This window comes from Prinia subflava, chromosome 12, assembly GCF_021018805.1.
Source record: "Prinia subflava isolate CZ2003 ecotype Zambia chromosome 12, Cam_Psub_1.2, whole genome shotgun sequence".
Taxonomy (NCBI): domain Eukaryota; kingdom Metazoa; phylum Chordata; class Aves; order Passeriformes; family Cisticolidae; genus Prinia; species Prinia subflava.
In genome coordinates, this window is record NC_086258.1 from 5,632,093 (window position 1) to 5,646,453 (window position 14,361).

General features: G+C 39.4%; 1 protein-coding gene across 6 annotated transcripts in view; it reads left to right on the top strand.

Annotated features, from left to right (window-relative positions):
- The window catches only part of SPTAN1 (spectrin alpha, non-erythrocytic 1), a 46,022-nt gene that overhangs the window by 7,123 nt on the left and 24,538 nt on the right, over nucleotides 1–14,361 (top strand). For all 6 annotated transcript variants that reach the window (XM_063409755.1, XM_063409751.1, XM_063409754.1 and 3 more), the window contains exons 2-21: nucleotides 1,089–1,328; nucleotides 1,951–2,076; nucleotides 3,391–3,531; nucleotides 4,520–4,666; nucleotides 5,242–5,375; nucleotides 6,056–6,200; nucleotides 6,293–6,447; nucleotides 7,690–7,825; nucleotides 8,248–8,349; nucleotides 8,579–8,716; nucleotides 9,147–9,257; nucleotides 9,719–9,796; nucleotides 9,975–10,130; nucleotides 10,458–10,662; nucleotides 10,791–10,972; nucleotides 11,252–11,495; nucleotides 11,807–11,929; nucleotides 12,636–12,853; nucleotides 13,587–13,679; nucleotides 14,017–14,151. In XM_063409755.1, coding sequence (XP_063265825.1) covers nucleotides 1,092–1,328; nucleotides 1,951–2,076; nucleotides 3,391–3,531; nucleotides 4,520–4,666; nucleotides 5,242–5,375; nucleotides 6,056–6,200; nucleotides 6,293–6,447; nucleotides 7,690–7,825; nucleotides 8,248–8,349; nucleotides 8,579–8,716; nucleotides 9,147–9,257; nucleotides 9,719–9,796; nucleotides 9,975–10,130; nucleotides 10,458–10,662; nucleotides 10,791–10,972; nucleotides 11,252–11,495; nucleotides 11,807–11,929; nucleotides 12,636–12,853; nucleotides 13,587–13,679; nucleotides 14,017–14,151 — 3,006 coding nt within the window. In that variant the 5' untranslated portion in view covers nucleotides 1,089–1,091. The remainder of the gene's footprint in view (nucleotides 1–1,088; nucleotides 1,329–1,950; nucleotides 2,077–3,390; nucleotides 3,532–4,519; nucleotides 4,667–5,241; nucleotides 5,376–6,055; nucleotides 6,201–6,292; nucleotides 6,448–7,689; nucleotides 7,826–8,247; nucleotides 8,350–8,578; nucleotides 8,717–9,146; nucleotides 9,258–9,718; nucleotides 9,797–9,974; nucleotides 10,131–10,457; nucleotides 10,663–10,790; nucleotides 10,973–11,251; nucleotides 11,496–11,806; nucleotides 11,930–12,635; nucleotides 12,854–13,586; nucleotides 13,680–14,016; nucleotides 14,152–14,361) is intronic.

The window sequence follows — 14,361 nt, forward strand, 5'->3', positions numbered from 1 at the left end:
CCTTTTAGTCTGCAGTTTTAGTCTGGGTTTCTTCCCTGTCTGCAAGGATTGATGAGAAATGTCTTTGGCTTGGAGAGTGCAGAATTGATGGTAGAAAAGCATTAAGTGTGTAACTCCTGTAAACACTTGTACATGAAGACATTAATTGCAAAATTGTCCAGGCACAGAGTGTTTGTTGCAGCAACTTCTTAATATGCAGTGAGTTGTTAAACAAGTGGTTAAATAATTCAAACTTCAATGATCATAATAGTTCCACTTCTAAAATTTGTGTTACAGTTCTATTCTAGTGCCAAGATCTTTTACTGAAAATCAAATTGGTTTTTGGAAGTTTAGGAACTGAAAATTAAAGGTTGCTGCAATTTTAACAAAAAAGAGAAAAAGCAGATCAGTATGAGGTTTTAGTACATAAAGCAATGTGGAAGGATTTTCAGTCAGAGCAAGATCATTGGCTAAGCAAAATGCTGCTTGACTTATTTGTCTAAGGCCAGATCTGTGAAGCTTCTTACTGGCTTTTGAGAGGTTATGTAGAGAGTGGCAGGATGGGTTTGTAATTTCTTCTAATTGAGAGAACAAAGATGCATCAGACAGAGATATGAGTCTATATGTGTATGTAAGTGCATATAAATACATGTGGGTCACTTAAGTGTTGTTCAAAGAAGTGTAATATTCCTTGGTTTAGTATTGAGTATTTTAAATACAATATTTCAAGGTATTGTATGTTGTACAAGAAATATTTTATGTCTGTATCTACACATATTTGTGCACAAACCCACGTTTTTAGCTGTTGTGTTGGACACTTGCATGCTACAGTTTGAGATGACACAGACTTTATATGACTGCAGCCATATTTGTCCAAACAAATAGGTGTTAAATGTCTTTGTAAGGTTTCCTTTACCACTTTCTGCTAGAAGTGTGGTTTTATTTCTATGTAAGATACTTATATTTTATACACATATCTGCACACACAGAGTAAGACTGTAAGTAAACCACGTATGATTTTTAAAAGCAGCTTTTTTTCTGCATGGTCTCTCCCTGATCTACCAACGTTTCGTAAGACAAACATAATGAGGTTTTATTTTTGCTTTCAGAAAATGGATCCAAGTGGTGTAAAAGTGTTGGAAACGGCAGAGGATATCCAAGAAAGACGTCAGCAAGTTTTGGACCGTTACCACAGGTTCAAGGAGCTCTCTTCTCTAAGGCGCCAAAAACTTGAAGATTCCTATCGATTCCAGTTTTTCCAGCGTGATGCAGATGAGCTGGAAAAATGGATCCAAGAGAAACTGCAGATTGCATCTGATGAAAATTACAAAGACCCAAGCAATTTGCAGGCAAGTCCTCATGCCACTTTATATTTCCTGTACTATTAATTTAAGGGCGTTACAGGTCAGCTGGGATAGAACTAACACAAAAATGAAACTTGATCTGAGAGTGAAGAAAGCTGGATGCAAGTACCAAAGACCTTGCAAAGTGCTCTTAAAAACCTGGCTTTTTTGCTGATGTAATTGGAATATTTCTGGTAATGGATTAGATGCTACGTCAGCATAGAAAAAGTTGCTCAGTGTAATGTAGTGTAAACCCAACTTTGTTTAATCCTAGAATTTGTTGTATGCCTTAAATCCATGAATAAATGTGAATTATCACTTATTGTTTCCACACAAAAAAAAGATATTTCTAGAAAATAAGCTTGTGTGGGTAGAGCTAGGTGACAGGTTCTCAGGGGTTTGAACACTGTTATGTGCAAAAGCAAACACAAGAAAGAAGTGACTAAAACTGGGATGTTTGAATTCCCCTGTTGATCCACCATATGATACAACTGATTTCAACTGTGCAGTTCTATTATTTGTTTGTCAGTCCTGAATATGCATAAAATACACTTAAAATCTTGCTGCTGGGGAATGTGGAGGAGCCTGCACCAAATCTCAGTTGCATTCTTTGATGTTTTCCTTTCAGGGGAAGCTGCAGAAGCACCAAGCCTTTGAAGCTGAGGTGCAGGCCAATTCAGGAGCCATCATTAAACTGGATGAGACTGGAAATCAGATGATTAATGAAAGCCATTTTGCATCTGAAACCATAAGAGTGAGTTTTAAAGCTTTTTTCCCTCTCCCTGCTTACAGGCCTTTCCTTAAGCACTTTGTTCAAATTGCACAGATAATTCAATATTCAAAACTTCCACAGGTATTTGATTAGTGAAATCATGCTAAAATTTGTATTTTTAAAGCTCAGAGATGGTTTTGTCTTTCATGAGCACCCAGCTCATACCTTCTTTTAGATGTGGTTCTGAGAACTGTTTAGAGATGAGATGTTTTTGTAGTGATTATCAAACTTCACTGCTGAGTTGAGCATTTCATGCTAACGTGCCTTTACTGGTTCAGTCCTTCACGCCGTACCGGACTGCCCAGCGCCCGATAGTCACGGCCACACAAGTGGGCTCCCACATCCGAGTAGGTGAAGCTTGTGGCTCTGCAGTGCAACTTGTTCTTGCAATGTCTCCTTCCTTCCTTGGCTGACAGTTTGCACCATCCCTCTGGGCAGTGCTCAGAGCTCTTTCCTCCCTTCAAACCTCTTTAATTGAACTTTCTGAGTGGACTCAGTGGTATCCGCCCATGATGTTCAAAAGCTCCTCTTGAATGACTTTCAGGTTTCAGGTCTTGATGAGCAAAGTGTTATAGACAATGGGTGGAGTAGTTACTTTCCTGTTTTGCAAGTTGTGTGCATGTGTGGGAGTTTGGTTTTACTTTTTGTTGTCTGTGAAGTTTATAGTGGTTGCCAATAGTTTTGAAAGGCCAAGTGCAGCAGAGAAAATCAGTATTAAAACTAGTAACTGCTCCTAGTATGTCCATATTGTGTCACTTCACAATGTTAGCTAAATATATTAACTGTTTAGTGTTAAGAGAAGTGGTTAAAATACAGAGAAATGGCATATGTTTGACTTGAAACAGATGTGTTTTCTTAACTAAGAATGAATTCCCACAGGAAGATTAAATTCACTTATTTGGAGTTCACTTTCATATAAAAGACTGAACATTTGAAGGGGAGAGCAGCAAATTTTTGGTATGACTTCATATTAGCATAGAATTTAAATCAAATTTTATCTCAAAATGTTTAGTTCATAGTTACATAAAGATAACTATTTGATAGCTTCATTAATTAGTAACAACTGTCTAAATACTCAGTTCAGTAATTTCTTATTTTGTGTTACAACACTTTACATAATTTGAAAACTATTTACTGGAGATAAAATCATGAGGTTTGTCCCTCACCCTTTGTCTAAAGTAAGATTTAGGATGTACAACTGCAGAAAAATAAATAAATCTACTGCTAAGGACAGGAAGGGAATAAATCTCATCTTCTTGGACAGGGGATTTTAATAACAACATCCTTTTGTTTTAGACTCGACTGCAGGAGCTGCACCGACTATGGGAATTACTGATGGAAAAGATGAGAGAGAAGGGAGTGAAACTGTTGCAAGCACAGAAGTTGGTGCAATATTTACGGGAATGTGAAGATGTCTTGGACTGGATCAATGATAAGGTGTGTAGTTACCTCCCTTTATTGTGTCCTTAGTGGGAAATTTGATGTGTTTAGGTGAAAAATTTCTGTCAGCATTGAGTCGCTGGATGTCAGGTAGTCTCAAGAAAGTTTGTAAAGGCACCTGTACATTTTATTTATTCACATTGCATCAGTAGTACGTGTGCAAACTACTACTGTTCTTTTGCAGACACAATAAAAGTTATTAGTCTTAAGAGGAAGCCTGTGTGTTGGAGAGTACTTTTAGCATAATCAATTCATTCTTTGCTTTGAGAAGACAAATAAAATTCAAGTTTTCTCTAAGGGGAATCTTCAACATGTAAAAGCAAATATTTTTTAAATAAATATTCTAAATTTTTGTTTCAGAAAGGAGCCAGCCCAAGCAGCAAGCAGTGTGTAGATAGTTACTAAATTGGAATATCTTTAGATATACATTGTAAGGACATGAACTGCAGGAGGACTGTTGGCTCTTGATTCTTTGAACTCTAAGAAAGCAGACCACAAACCACACCATCAAAAGGAAAAAAGCCACAAAATAATCCCACTAGTTTCCTTAAATGATGGTTTGTTATTTTGTTATCACTGTGGGTTCAAACTGTAAACGTTGTATAACTGTTTTTGAATACAACACTGCACTTTCTGTGCACAAATCTTGCATCAGAAGCCGACAGCAAATGTCCATAAACATTTGTGAAAAATGGAACAAATTATAGTCACTCTGTGTGCTAAGAGTTTGTACTTGAAAAATTAATATGACCAAGGAAGATGAAAAAATAATCCCCTTAGTGATCTTGCATATTTTCTGCAATAATTGGTTGGTGTTGGGGCAGGGAATGGAGTTTAATGAAGAAAATTTGTAGTTTTAAGTTTGACCTTAAACACTGTGATTGTCTTTGACCTATTGAAAATTAGGACAGTTTGCTTCCTAATTTTTAATAGTAATTTCCCATAGGATATACTGAAATTAACTTTATTTTTTTCAATGTGCTAGGAAGCAATAGTGACATCAGAAGAGCTTGGACAGGACTTAGAGCATGTTGAAGTTTTGCAAAAGAAGTTTGAAGAGTTCCAGACAGACCTTGCAGCTCATGAAGAAAGAGTAAATGAAGTGAACCAGTTTGCTGGCAAACTTATCCAGGTAAACATTGAAAATCTCTCTTGGCGAGTCAGTTAATCCAGCAAACATTTGTCTGTAACTTCCTCTCTTTCCCCCCTGGTTTGGGGAAGATCTTTAAGCTTTGCTCCACATGGGTACTTGGCTATCTTCCCCTTAAATTGTCACCATTTGATTCCTCTTGTTCTTCTGCTGAACAGCCTGAATAACTGCCCCAGAAAATGTGGAGAGTAGTGATTAGTAAGAGAAACTGTTATATTTGGGTTAAATTTATTTCCCTTGGACAAGGAGATATAATATCTCTTCTGGCTGGATATCTGGGGCCTGATCAAGGATGGAAGCAGGGCAGGAAGTGTTTCATTTCAGGGAAAAAGAAGATACTGTTTATAGCCCTCTTCCCATGGGCTAATTAATGTATAGGGAAAACACTACAAGAGTATTGAATGTTTGCACAGTGAAATTTCAGGGAAACTATTGAATTGGGTGATCATCTGGAAAGGACAGTAATTATAAATTGATCTCTTGAAGACCAGCAGCATTTTGTCAATGGATGTAAAACCAAAGAACATACGAAAATAGCATTTTCCTTTGCTTGCCAGGAAACACACCCTGAAGAGGAACTGATAAAGTCCAAACAAGATGAAGTAAATGCAAGCTGGCAGCGTCTGAAGGGGCTTGCCCTTCAGAGACAAGGAAAACTCTTCGGGGCAGCTGAAGTTCAGCGTTTCAACAGGTATGAGCTTGGCTGGATCTGCTGAGTGATGTAACCCTTGTGTGGGTGTGTAATGATGCATTCAGCTGCACACAGTAGTGTGAGAAGAGCTACTGTCTCCTGTGACTGTGCTTTGCTCTTCTGCATGACTTGCTGAATGAAGACCTCGTTGTTCTACAGTTGCTTTAAAATGGTCATTCTGACAGGGCTTTTCAGAACTTGGCCATTGTGTTCATTCCTGGTAATGGCAGTTTTGCTCTCCTTTTCTCTGAGGGCTTTTTCCCTCAGTTCTGTCCTAGATGAGCCTTAAATAGGGTGTGCTCTTTTTATTGGATGTCAGCCCAGTTGCTCTGGAGGCTTTGAGCAATGTCTTTCTATTCTCATCTCCATCTACAGCATTTTGAGATTTGCTGTAATTAAACTGGAGAAGGGTCCAGAGGGGAAAGTGGATCCACTCCATGACAGTGCTCAGTGGTGCTGTAATTCCTGGTTTGCACCTGGTGACAGTGGCCTGTAAATGTGCTTCTTGAGATGCAAAGAAAGTCAATTTATTTGTTTTCTAAAGGATGTTTGTAGTTGGCGGCAGTGTTTATATATATGAGTTTGTATGCCAGTATGTCTGGCACACTATGGGAACACATCCTGCTTCCTTCCTTTTTCCATACAAGACAAACTGCTTTCAATCTGTGCTTTGTTTGAAGGGATGTGGATGAAACAATCAGCTGGATTAAGGAGAAAGGGCAGTTGATGGCCTCAGATGATTTTGGCAGAGACTTAGCCAGCGTGCAGGCATTGCTGCGCAAGCACGAAGGCCTGGAAAGAGACCTGGCAGCCCTGGAAGATAAGGTACTGCTGTGAGATGTGTTTTACCTGCAGTATAAATGAGATATCCGGCTTGTCAGAGGCTGGAAGCTCACTCACATTTGTGCCTGGTTTAGGTGAAGGCCCTGTGTGCAGAAGCTGACCGCTTGCAGCAGTCTCACCCAATAAATGCCTCCCAAATCCAAGTGAAACGGGAGGAGCTCATTGCCAACTGGGAGCAGATCCGGACGCTGGCAGCGGAGCGGCACGCTCGCCTCAACGACTCCTACAGGTGGGGCAGGGCTGGGCGCCTCCCTCCTGCTTCACACTGACAGAGGGTCGTGGAACGAGAAGAAAGGAGTGCTGTTTCCAACATTTTGGGATGATTCTGGTGTTTTCAGAGCAGTCTTGTTCACCAAATTCTATTTTATACCAACTTCTTGTAGTAAAAGAAATATTTATGTGATTGAAAAATTATTGGAGCTTTTTGCCCTTTTCTGGGTGTGGATCAACTATGGAAATAGACAAATTATGTTTTAGGATATTTGCTATTTTCTCCATCTGACTTGAGATGTGCATTTTGAAGTATGTCTGACCGTGTTTCAGTTTTACTAAAAAAAAAAAAAAAAAAAGCTTTTTAAATGATTTTGTTACAAATCTAATCACTAGTCTTTAAAAGTCTCTATGAAGACTGAAGTATGATATATTGTTTGATGTATTGTCCCAGACCAAATGAATTCCCTGTTTCTGTGGTAGGTTGTTTTTTTTTTTTTTGCTGTGGAATTTGTCTTCATCCAGTCTTGTGTCTATACAAACCTGGTCTCTGAAACATAACGTGTTAGAACACTGTTGAGAAGCCATACTAAAAACAAATCCCGATGTGGTGGTTAGTTTACATCCTCTCTGGTTTTGTTTTTCTGCCCTTTGTTCCTTCCCACAACGTGGGGCTTTTGGCAGTGGAGGCACACACAAATAATATTCTCCTTTACCTTCCCTGCCATAGTCTTTTCAGGGCAATTAACAGCAAATGTAAAAGGGAAACAGATACTGATTGCTTTTGCTGATAAGTGCTAAGCATATGCCAAAGGAAACAACTAAAGGCATTCTGGAAGGAATTTGAGGATTTGTTTGCTTGTTTTAAGGCTGAAGCATGTGCAATCAAAATTTTCTGTCAGTTCCCTCCCCCTGACACTGTTATGGTTATGACAGAAGGAGCCCTGTGAATTATCTCCAGAAATATGTTTTGATTTCTGTTGTCCTCTGTGTAGTTAGGAATATTAATTTTACTTACAATATAAGTTATATGCAAAATGTATCTTTGAGACATCGATTTAGAATGCAACATTTTTATGACTTCAAAGCACTTATTTTTGACTGAAAGCATATTTAGTTATTTAATATCCTGAGCACATTTTTGTGTTGTTTTATTTCTATCTGAGCAACAGCTTTTGTTTGTAACCCTTTCATTGGGGAAAGAGAAGAGAAACTCTGCAAATTAATTATTCCAAATCATTTTTTCCTTTGCTTACCTAAGGCTGCAGCGCTTTCTGGCGGACTTCCGAGACCTCACCAGCTGGGTGACTGAGATGAAGGCTCTCATAAATGCTGATGAACTTGCCAATGATGTGGCTGGGGCAGAAGCCCTTCTAGACAGACACCAGGAGCATAAGGTAGAGTGGTTCTACAGCCAAATCCAGTCAGCAGCCTCTGATTTGTCTGTCTGACACGCTCTCTGTGTCAGTATTGTAGCACTGGAATGCTTTGATTGTGCAACTAACACAGGACTAGATTGCAGTCCTGATTTAATATTTTAAAATTGTTTCTAGATGGCAGATATATACTAATCACTAAGTATTTAAGAATACTTATGATAATATTTTATAAAAAATAGGCTGATAGCAGCCAGTTGGACTAATGACTGTTTTAGTTCTCCATAAATTCCTATAATTATGTAGAAAGAATACAACTCAAATAAACTCCTAGTTTCATTTTAATGTAGGAATTTATACCTACCTTATGTGCATTGTTAGGTAATTCTGACACTCTGCTAAGATAAATTTTGATAACATCTTTTTCACTTCTCCTCCCATAGGGAGAAATTGATGCCCATGAAGACAGCTTCAAATCTGCTGATGAGTCAGGCCAGGCTTTGCTCTCTGCTGGGCACTACGCTTCTGATGAAGTTAAAGAAAAGGTAAGTTGAGAGCAAGAGCTCCTAGAAGGATTTTGTCTCTTTCTTTTGTGTCCTTTAATTTAAAAGGACGATCACATCAGGAACTGGAGATTTCATTGTTTACACAGGAGGTCATTTTTAATTCATTACTAACCACTTTTTTAGAGTCACAATTTGATTTTACATTGAGATGGGACTGAACTAGGGTGTTAAATAACATTATGATATATTCCTCTTCCCAATCCATTAGCTGACCATCCTCTCAGATGAAAGGTCTGCCTTGCTGGAGCTGTGGGAGCTCCGCAGACAGCAGTATGAGCAGTGCATGGACCTGCAGCTCTTCTACAGAGACACTGAACAAGTTGACAACTGGATGAGCAAACAAGAAGTGAGTTCATATCTTTGAATTCTCCAGATATGATGGACTTTAATTTCTGGGTAGTGTTCTGTAAGCTTAAGCAATTGGTATTGCCTGTTGGCAGGGCCATAACCACCCACGAGTGAGTGGGTGCTGTGCAGAGTTATTTATCTGACTGCCTGAAATGGTGAAATGGCTGTTTCCATCTAATGCCAAAAACTATGAGCTGTGACAAGTGGGCTTGATGTGGCTTTTGTGTGTTAACTCTTGTAAAATACTGGTTGAATAAGAAGCTAAAAAGAATTATTGGCTGTTAGAAGCATAAAGCAAACGCCATGCCAGTATGCCATCTTTACCTTTCAGTAATAACATATGGCAGGAAATATCCCTGGCTCTGCTTGAGCTCACTTAGAGCAGCTGAGTATGGAAACATAAAAATGTGTTTGTGTCCTTACTTCAGGCATTTCTGCTGAATGAAGACCTTGGTGATTCTCTGGACAGTGTGGAGGCTCTTCTAAAGAAGCATGAAGACTTTGAGAAATCCCTAAGTGCCCAAGAGGAGAAAATCACAGTAAGACATTGATATTAGGTCATCACTAAATGGACAAGAAGTGAAATAAGGGCATTTTTTGACTGGGGAGGAGACACTGCTAGAGGATGGTAAAGGATGGGGTTTGCTTTGCAGAGTGATCTTCTGTTATGTGGGATGTATTAGCTCTAAATAACAGGTATTGTCTCTAATATGGAAAATAGTGGAAAAGGTGTGGGATAGGGCTCGATTTCTGTCTCAGAGCTGGGTAACCTGGTGCTTCCTTATCACACCAGCACACAGATGGATGAATATTTGTCAAAAACCTGCACTCTTCCACATGGAGAGGGTGAGGGTACAGAGAGAAAAGGGTATAAGGACAGAACTGCTAATGGCTTTCTGCCAGTTTTACTGTGATAAACCTTGGGGAATTGATATACTAAGCAAATTTGCACACACAATTTCAATTACACCAAATAAATGGAAACTTGTTTTCCCTCTAGGCATTAGATGAGTTTGCTACTAAGTTGATTCAGAATAACCACTATGCCATGGATGATGTTGCTACACGCAGAGATGCTGTAAGTATCCAAAATATATTTGAACTGTAGACTTTAAATCTTGTTCTGCTTCATTATTTTACATGGTTTGACTTCAATATAGGATAAGTCAGTGGAGTTGTCCCAAGAGGGGTATGGTGGTGTTCTTCTGAACTGGAAGAATTTAAAAACGTTTTACTTTCTTTTTTTTTTTTTGCAGCTGCTGAGCCGCCGGAATGCCCTTCATGAAAGAGCCATGTACCGCCGTGCTCAGCTGGCAGATTCCTTCCATCTGCAGCAGTTTTTCCGAGACTCTGATGAGCTCAAGAGTTGGGTTAATGAAAAGATGAAAACTGCAACTGATGAGGCCTACAAGGTAAACACAAAGATGAATGATGGAATGCTTTTAAGGCAGTACCAAGCTTAATCAGTCTAATGACATAAAGCAACATCAGCCAAAATGTTGCTGATAGTCGGTGGTATTAATGGCAACAGGAGGAATTGTGTAATTTCTTCCTGACCCCAGGAGCCATTTTCCCATCATGCAGTAATTGTGCTTATCCAATAGCTTAAGAATTCTGATTTAAGGCATATTTTTGGCACCGGATCCTCTGGTTAAACACAGTCTATGAATGTAGTCCAATTTCAAAAAATTCTTCAGAGGCCTTTGGGCATTGATTTCTATTTCTTCCTTCATCTGTAGGATCCATCGAACTTGCAAGGTAAAGTTCAGAAACACCAGGCTTTTGAAGCAGAGCTGTCTGCTAACCAGAGCCGTATCGATGCCCTGGAGAAGGCTGGCCAGAAGCTGATTGATGTCAAGCACTACGCCTCCGATGAGGTGGCAGCTCGCATGAACGAAGTCATCAGCCTGTGGAAGAAACTTCTGGAGGCCACTGAGCTCAAAGGTATGACTTGTTCAGAAGAATATGGGCAAATTTCTAGAGAGTTTAGCTGGGGGAAGACAGGAAATGAGTTAACTTCAGTTTCCATTTCACTTCCCTTGTCCTGTTCTCCTCTTGCCCGTCTCTCTCAGGTATAAAACTGCGAGAAGCCAATCAGCAGCAGCAGTTTAATCGCAATGTGGAGGACATTGAGCTCTGGCTGTATGAAGTAGAAGGACACTTGGCTTCTGATGATTATGGAAAAGATCTTACTAATGTTCAGAATCTTCAGAAGAAACACGCACTGTTAGAGGCAGATGTTGCTGCCCATCAGGTAAGGGAAATAATTTTTATTCCTGCCTTTTCAGATCTGCTCACTCAAGAGATGGTATTTTCAGATATGCTCAGTCAGAAACTTTAGCAGGTCTTTTTTTTTTTATCATTTTCTTAGCTTTGGATTTTACAGTTTGCTTATCAAAAATAATTTTGAACTGAAGCATAATTTGTATGTCTTTAAAATAATATCCTTATAAGTTTCATTGAGATTAACTTCTCAGTCACTGCAGCCACCTCACAGAAGTTCTGGCTAATGCTGTTGCTGGATCAATTTTAGGATCGGATAGATGGCATTACCATCCAGGCACGCCAGTTCCAGGAGGCTGGGCACTTTGATGCTGACAATATCAAGAAGAAACAAGAAGCTTTAGTAGCTCGTTATGAGGCTCTGAAGGACCCCATGGTGGCTCGCAAGCAGAAACTCGCAGATTCTCTTCGCCTGCAGCAGCTTTTCCGTGACATTGAGGATGAAGAGACCTGGATTAGGGAAAAAGAACCTATTGCAGCTTCAACAAACCGAGGTTGGTTCATCTTGGTATCTCTAGGATTTAGATGTCAGAATTGCTCTGTTATAAATTGTATCTCTAGAGAACGTTCCCTGAAAATTTCAGAGCTGTTTGGTGTAATTAACATTGCCGAGAGTTTATATATTTGCCATTGCCCTGGGTTTCTGTTATGTTGCTTATATAATTCCAGTGGTAATGTAGTTTCCATAGTGCTCTGTATTCATTGTTAGAGTTCTCCCTGTGCAAGTTTGTGTAGTGCTGGCTGCAGCTACCTTAAAATTTTTGTTCCATCTAGGGACTCTGATTAATTGGTTTGTGTCTTTCAGGCAAGGACTTAATTGGTGTCCAGAATCTGCTAAAGAAGCACCAGGCTTTGCAGGCAGAAATTGCAGGCCATGAACCTCGCATTAAAGCAGTCACACAGAAGGGAAATGCTATGGTGGAAGAAGGTATGTCCCAATATTTTTTAACTCTGGCACAGTCTTCTGTTCTCTGGCCCAGCACAGTTAAGAATTATTGCCTCATTTTATCCTGATAATAGATAGATACCTGCTAGCAGGATGAACTCCTGGTCATCCTTTCACCTGAAAATAAAAATAGATTCCTAGATGGGAATAATTTTGACAGATCTCTATCTCTCTTGATGAACACATATTTAGCAATTTTGTGCCTATTGTATTTAGTCTCTATAATTAAATCTATTAAAGGGTTCTATCAGAGGTACATAATCAGGACGTGAGAGAGAATTCTCTACAAAGACAGTAATTCTTGCTTTTAAATAAACAGGCATCTTTATTTCTGACTGGGTGTTCTTAACATGAAAATGCAAAAAAAAAAAATCTCAAAGGTCTAAAATGATACTTGCCTGCAGCCAGAACTCTGGAAAGAGATAACCTTTTCTGTTTCATAATTGAGATATGCTATGATGTCTCATTTTATTCCTAATGAACTGTGCTAGTGCAGCTTGATTGACAGGTTCAGTGTTTTCCAGTCTAAGGCAAAAGGACCAGCTAGGTTATGTTTTTATAATTGTAGTGTAAATAGGCTTTAAATTAGTCTTAATTTCTGTGACTTTGAAGAACTAGAAATAATCTTCTAATATCTGTTGGTTTTGTGTGCTGAAGTCCTTCAGTTCCCTCTGCTTCTGTTCCACAGGACACTTTGCAGCTGAGGATGTGAAAATCAAACTGAATGAGCTAAACCAGAAGTGGGACTCTCTGAAAGCCAAAGCATCCCAGCGCCGGCAGGACCTGGAGGATTCCCTGCAGGCTCAGCAGTACTTTGCTGATGCTAATGAGGCTGAATCCTGGATGAGGGAAAAGGAGCCCATTGTAGGCAGTACTGACTATGGGAAAGATGAAGACTCTGCTGAGGTATTTGAGATTCTTGTTTAAATCAGTTTTGCATAAGTACAGTGAGGGTTTATCCAGTGGTAAAACAATGAGCTGTGATAATTCCAAGATTCTTAACAAAGAGGGCAGATTCTTGCATCAAGCAAGATCTTGGCTGTTAGTCAAAAGATTACATATTTTCCTATGTCCTAGTTGCTATTGCACATGAAATTCTGCTGCTGAGTATATTAAACCAACTGTGAGGAAGCTTCACCTCTGTATTCACTCTTTTACAGGGTTTTGTTTTTTTAAGTACAATGAAAATAATACCAGTGAATTCCTCATGGGATGAGCATTTCAATATGAGTCTGGTTTTCAGCAGTTCATTAGTCTGGAAGTAATTTTTTTGTCTGGATTTGTTTTATTGATATCATTCTGCAGTTAAACATGTCCCAGGCAGTGCTGACTGACATTTTATCAACATGAAGTGCAGTTTAAAGGCACACTTTAAACTAACCCATATCACTCTGGAAGTAGTTATTTCTGGTCAGGACAAAAGAATGTTGCTGAGATAAGGTAGAGGCAAAGCACCAGAAGCATTAGGACGACTATCTAGCCTGTGAATAAATAGAAGTGATTATTCCCATGAGAGTCACAAGGCTGGCAGCTCTGAAAAACCCACATTCCCTTTGTATGGAGTCAAAGTATATATTTAAGCAGAGGCATATTTGTAAAATGGCAAGGTGTGTATGTTGTTATTGTCATCCTCTTTCAGGCTCTTCTGAAGAAACATGAAGCTTTGATGTCTGATCTCTCTGCTTATGGCAGCAGCATCCAGGCATTGAGGGAACAGGCCCAGTCATGCAGGGTAAGGAAAGATGCTAATCATGTACCTAAAATTCATGGGTCAGCAAAAGGTAAACACAAAGCTCAGTAACAGTTGTTGGTTTTGAGAGGTTATTGCAGACTGTGCTTGATTTTTTTCAAAAAAATTAGCAGTCTGTTTTTATAATCATAAGACAGCTCTATTGTTTTGAAATGAAACAATTTAATGTGGTGGTTTTCATCATTTGAGCCCAGACAGCACCTAAACTGACTACAGTAGCTTTAACTAAGGCTCAGGTCCATTCTAGGACACCAACATTGATTAGAATAAACATGGAACAGCTCATTTTTCTTTTTTTTTTTTTTTTTTTTTTTTTTAGCAACAAGTTGCTCCCACAGATGATGAAACTGGAAAAGAGCTTGTTCTGGCACTCTATGATTACCAGGAGAAGAGTCCCCGGGAGGTGACAATGAAGAAGGGAGATATCCTCACCTTACTCAACAGCACCAACAAGGTGGGTTCTGGCCTCCTGCTTTGCTGCCCTGCTTGGCTCCCTCAGTGCTGTGTGTTTGGTTTGGTTTTGGCACATTTAGCCCATGTCCCCATTCAGCACTTCAGCTGAACCTCTTCACTTCATTTCCATCATTCCTCTACAGCTGCAAACTTTTCCAAGACAGGGCACGTGTCTGTGAGAGCTTTAATTCCCTGATGTGGAGGAATCTTT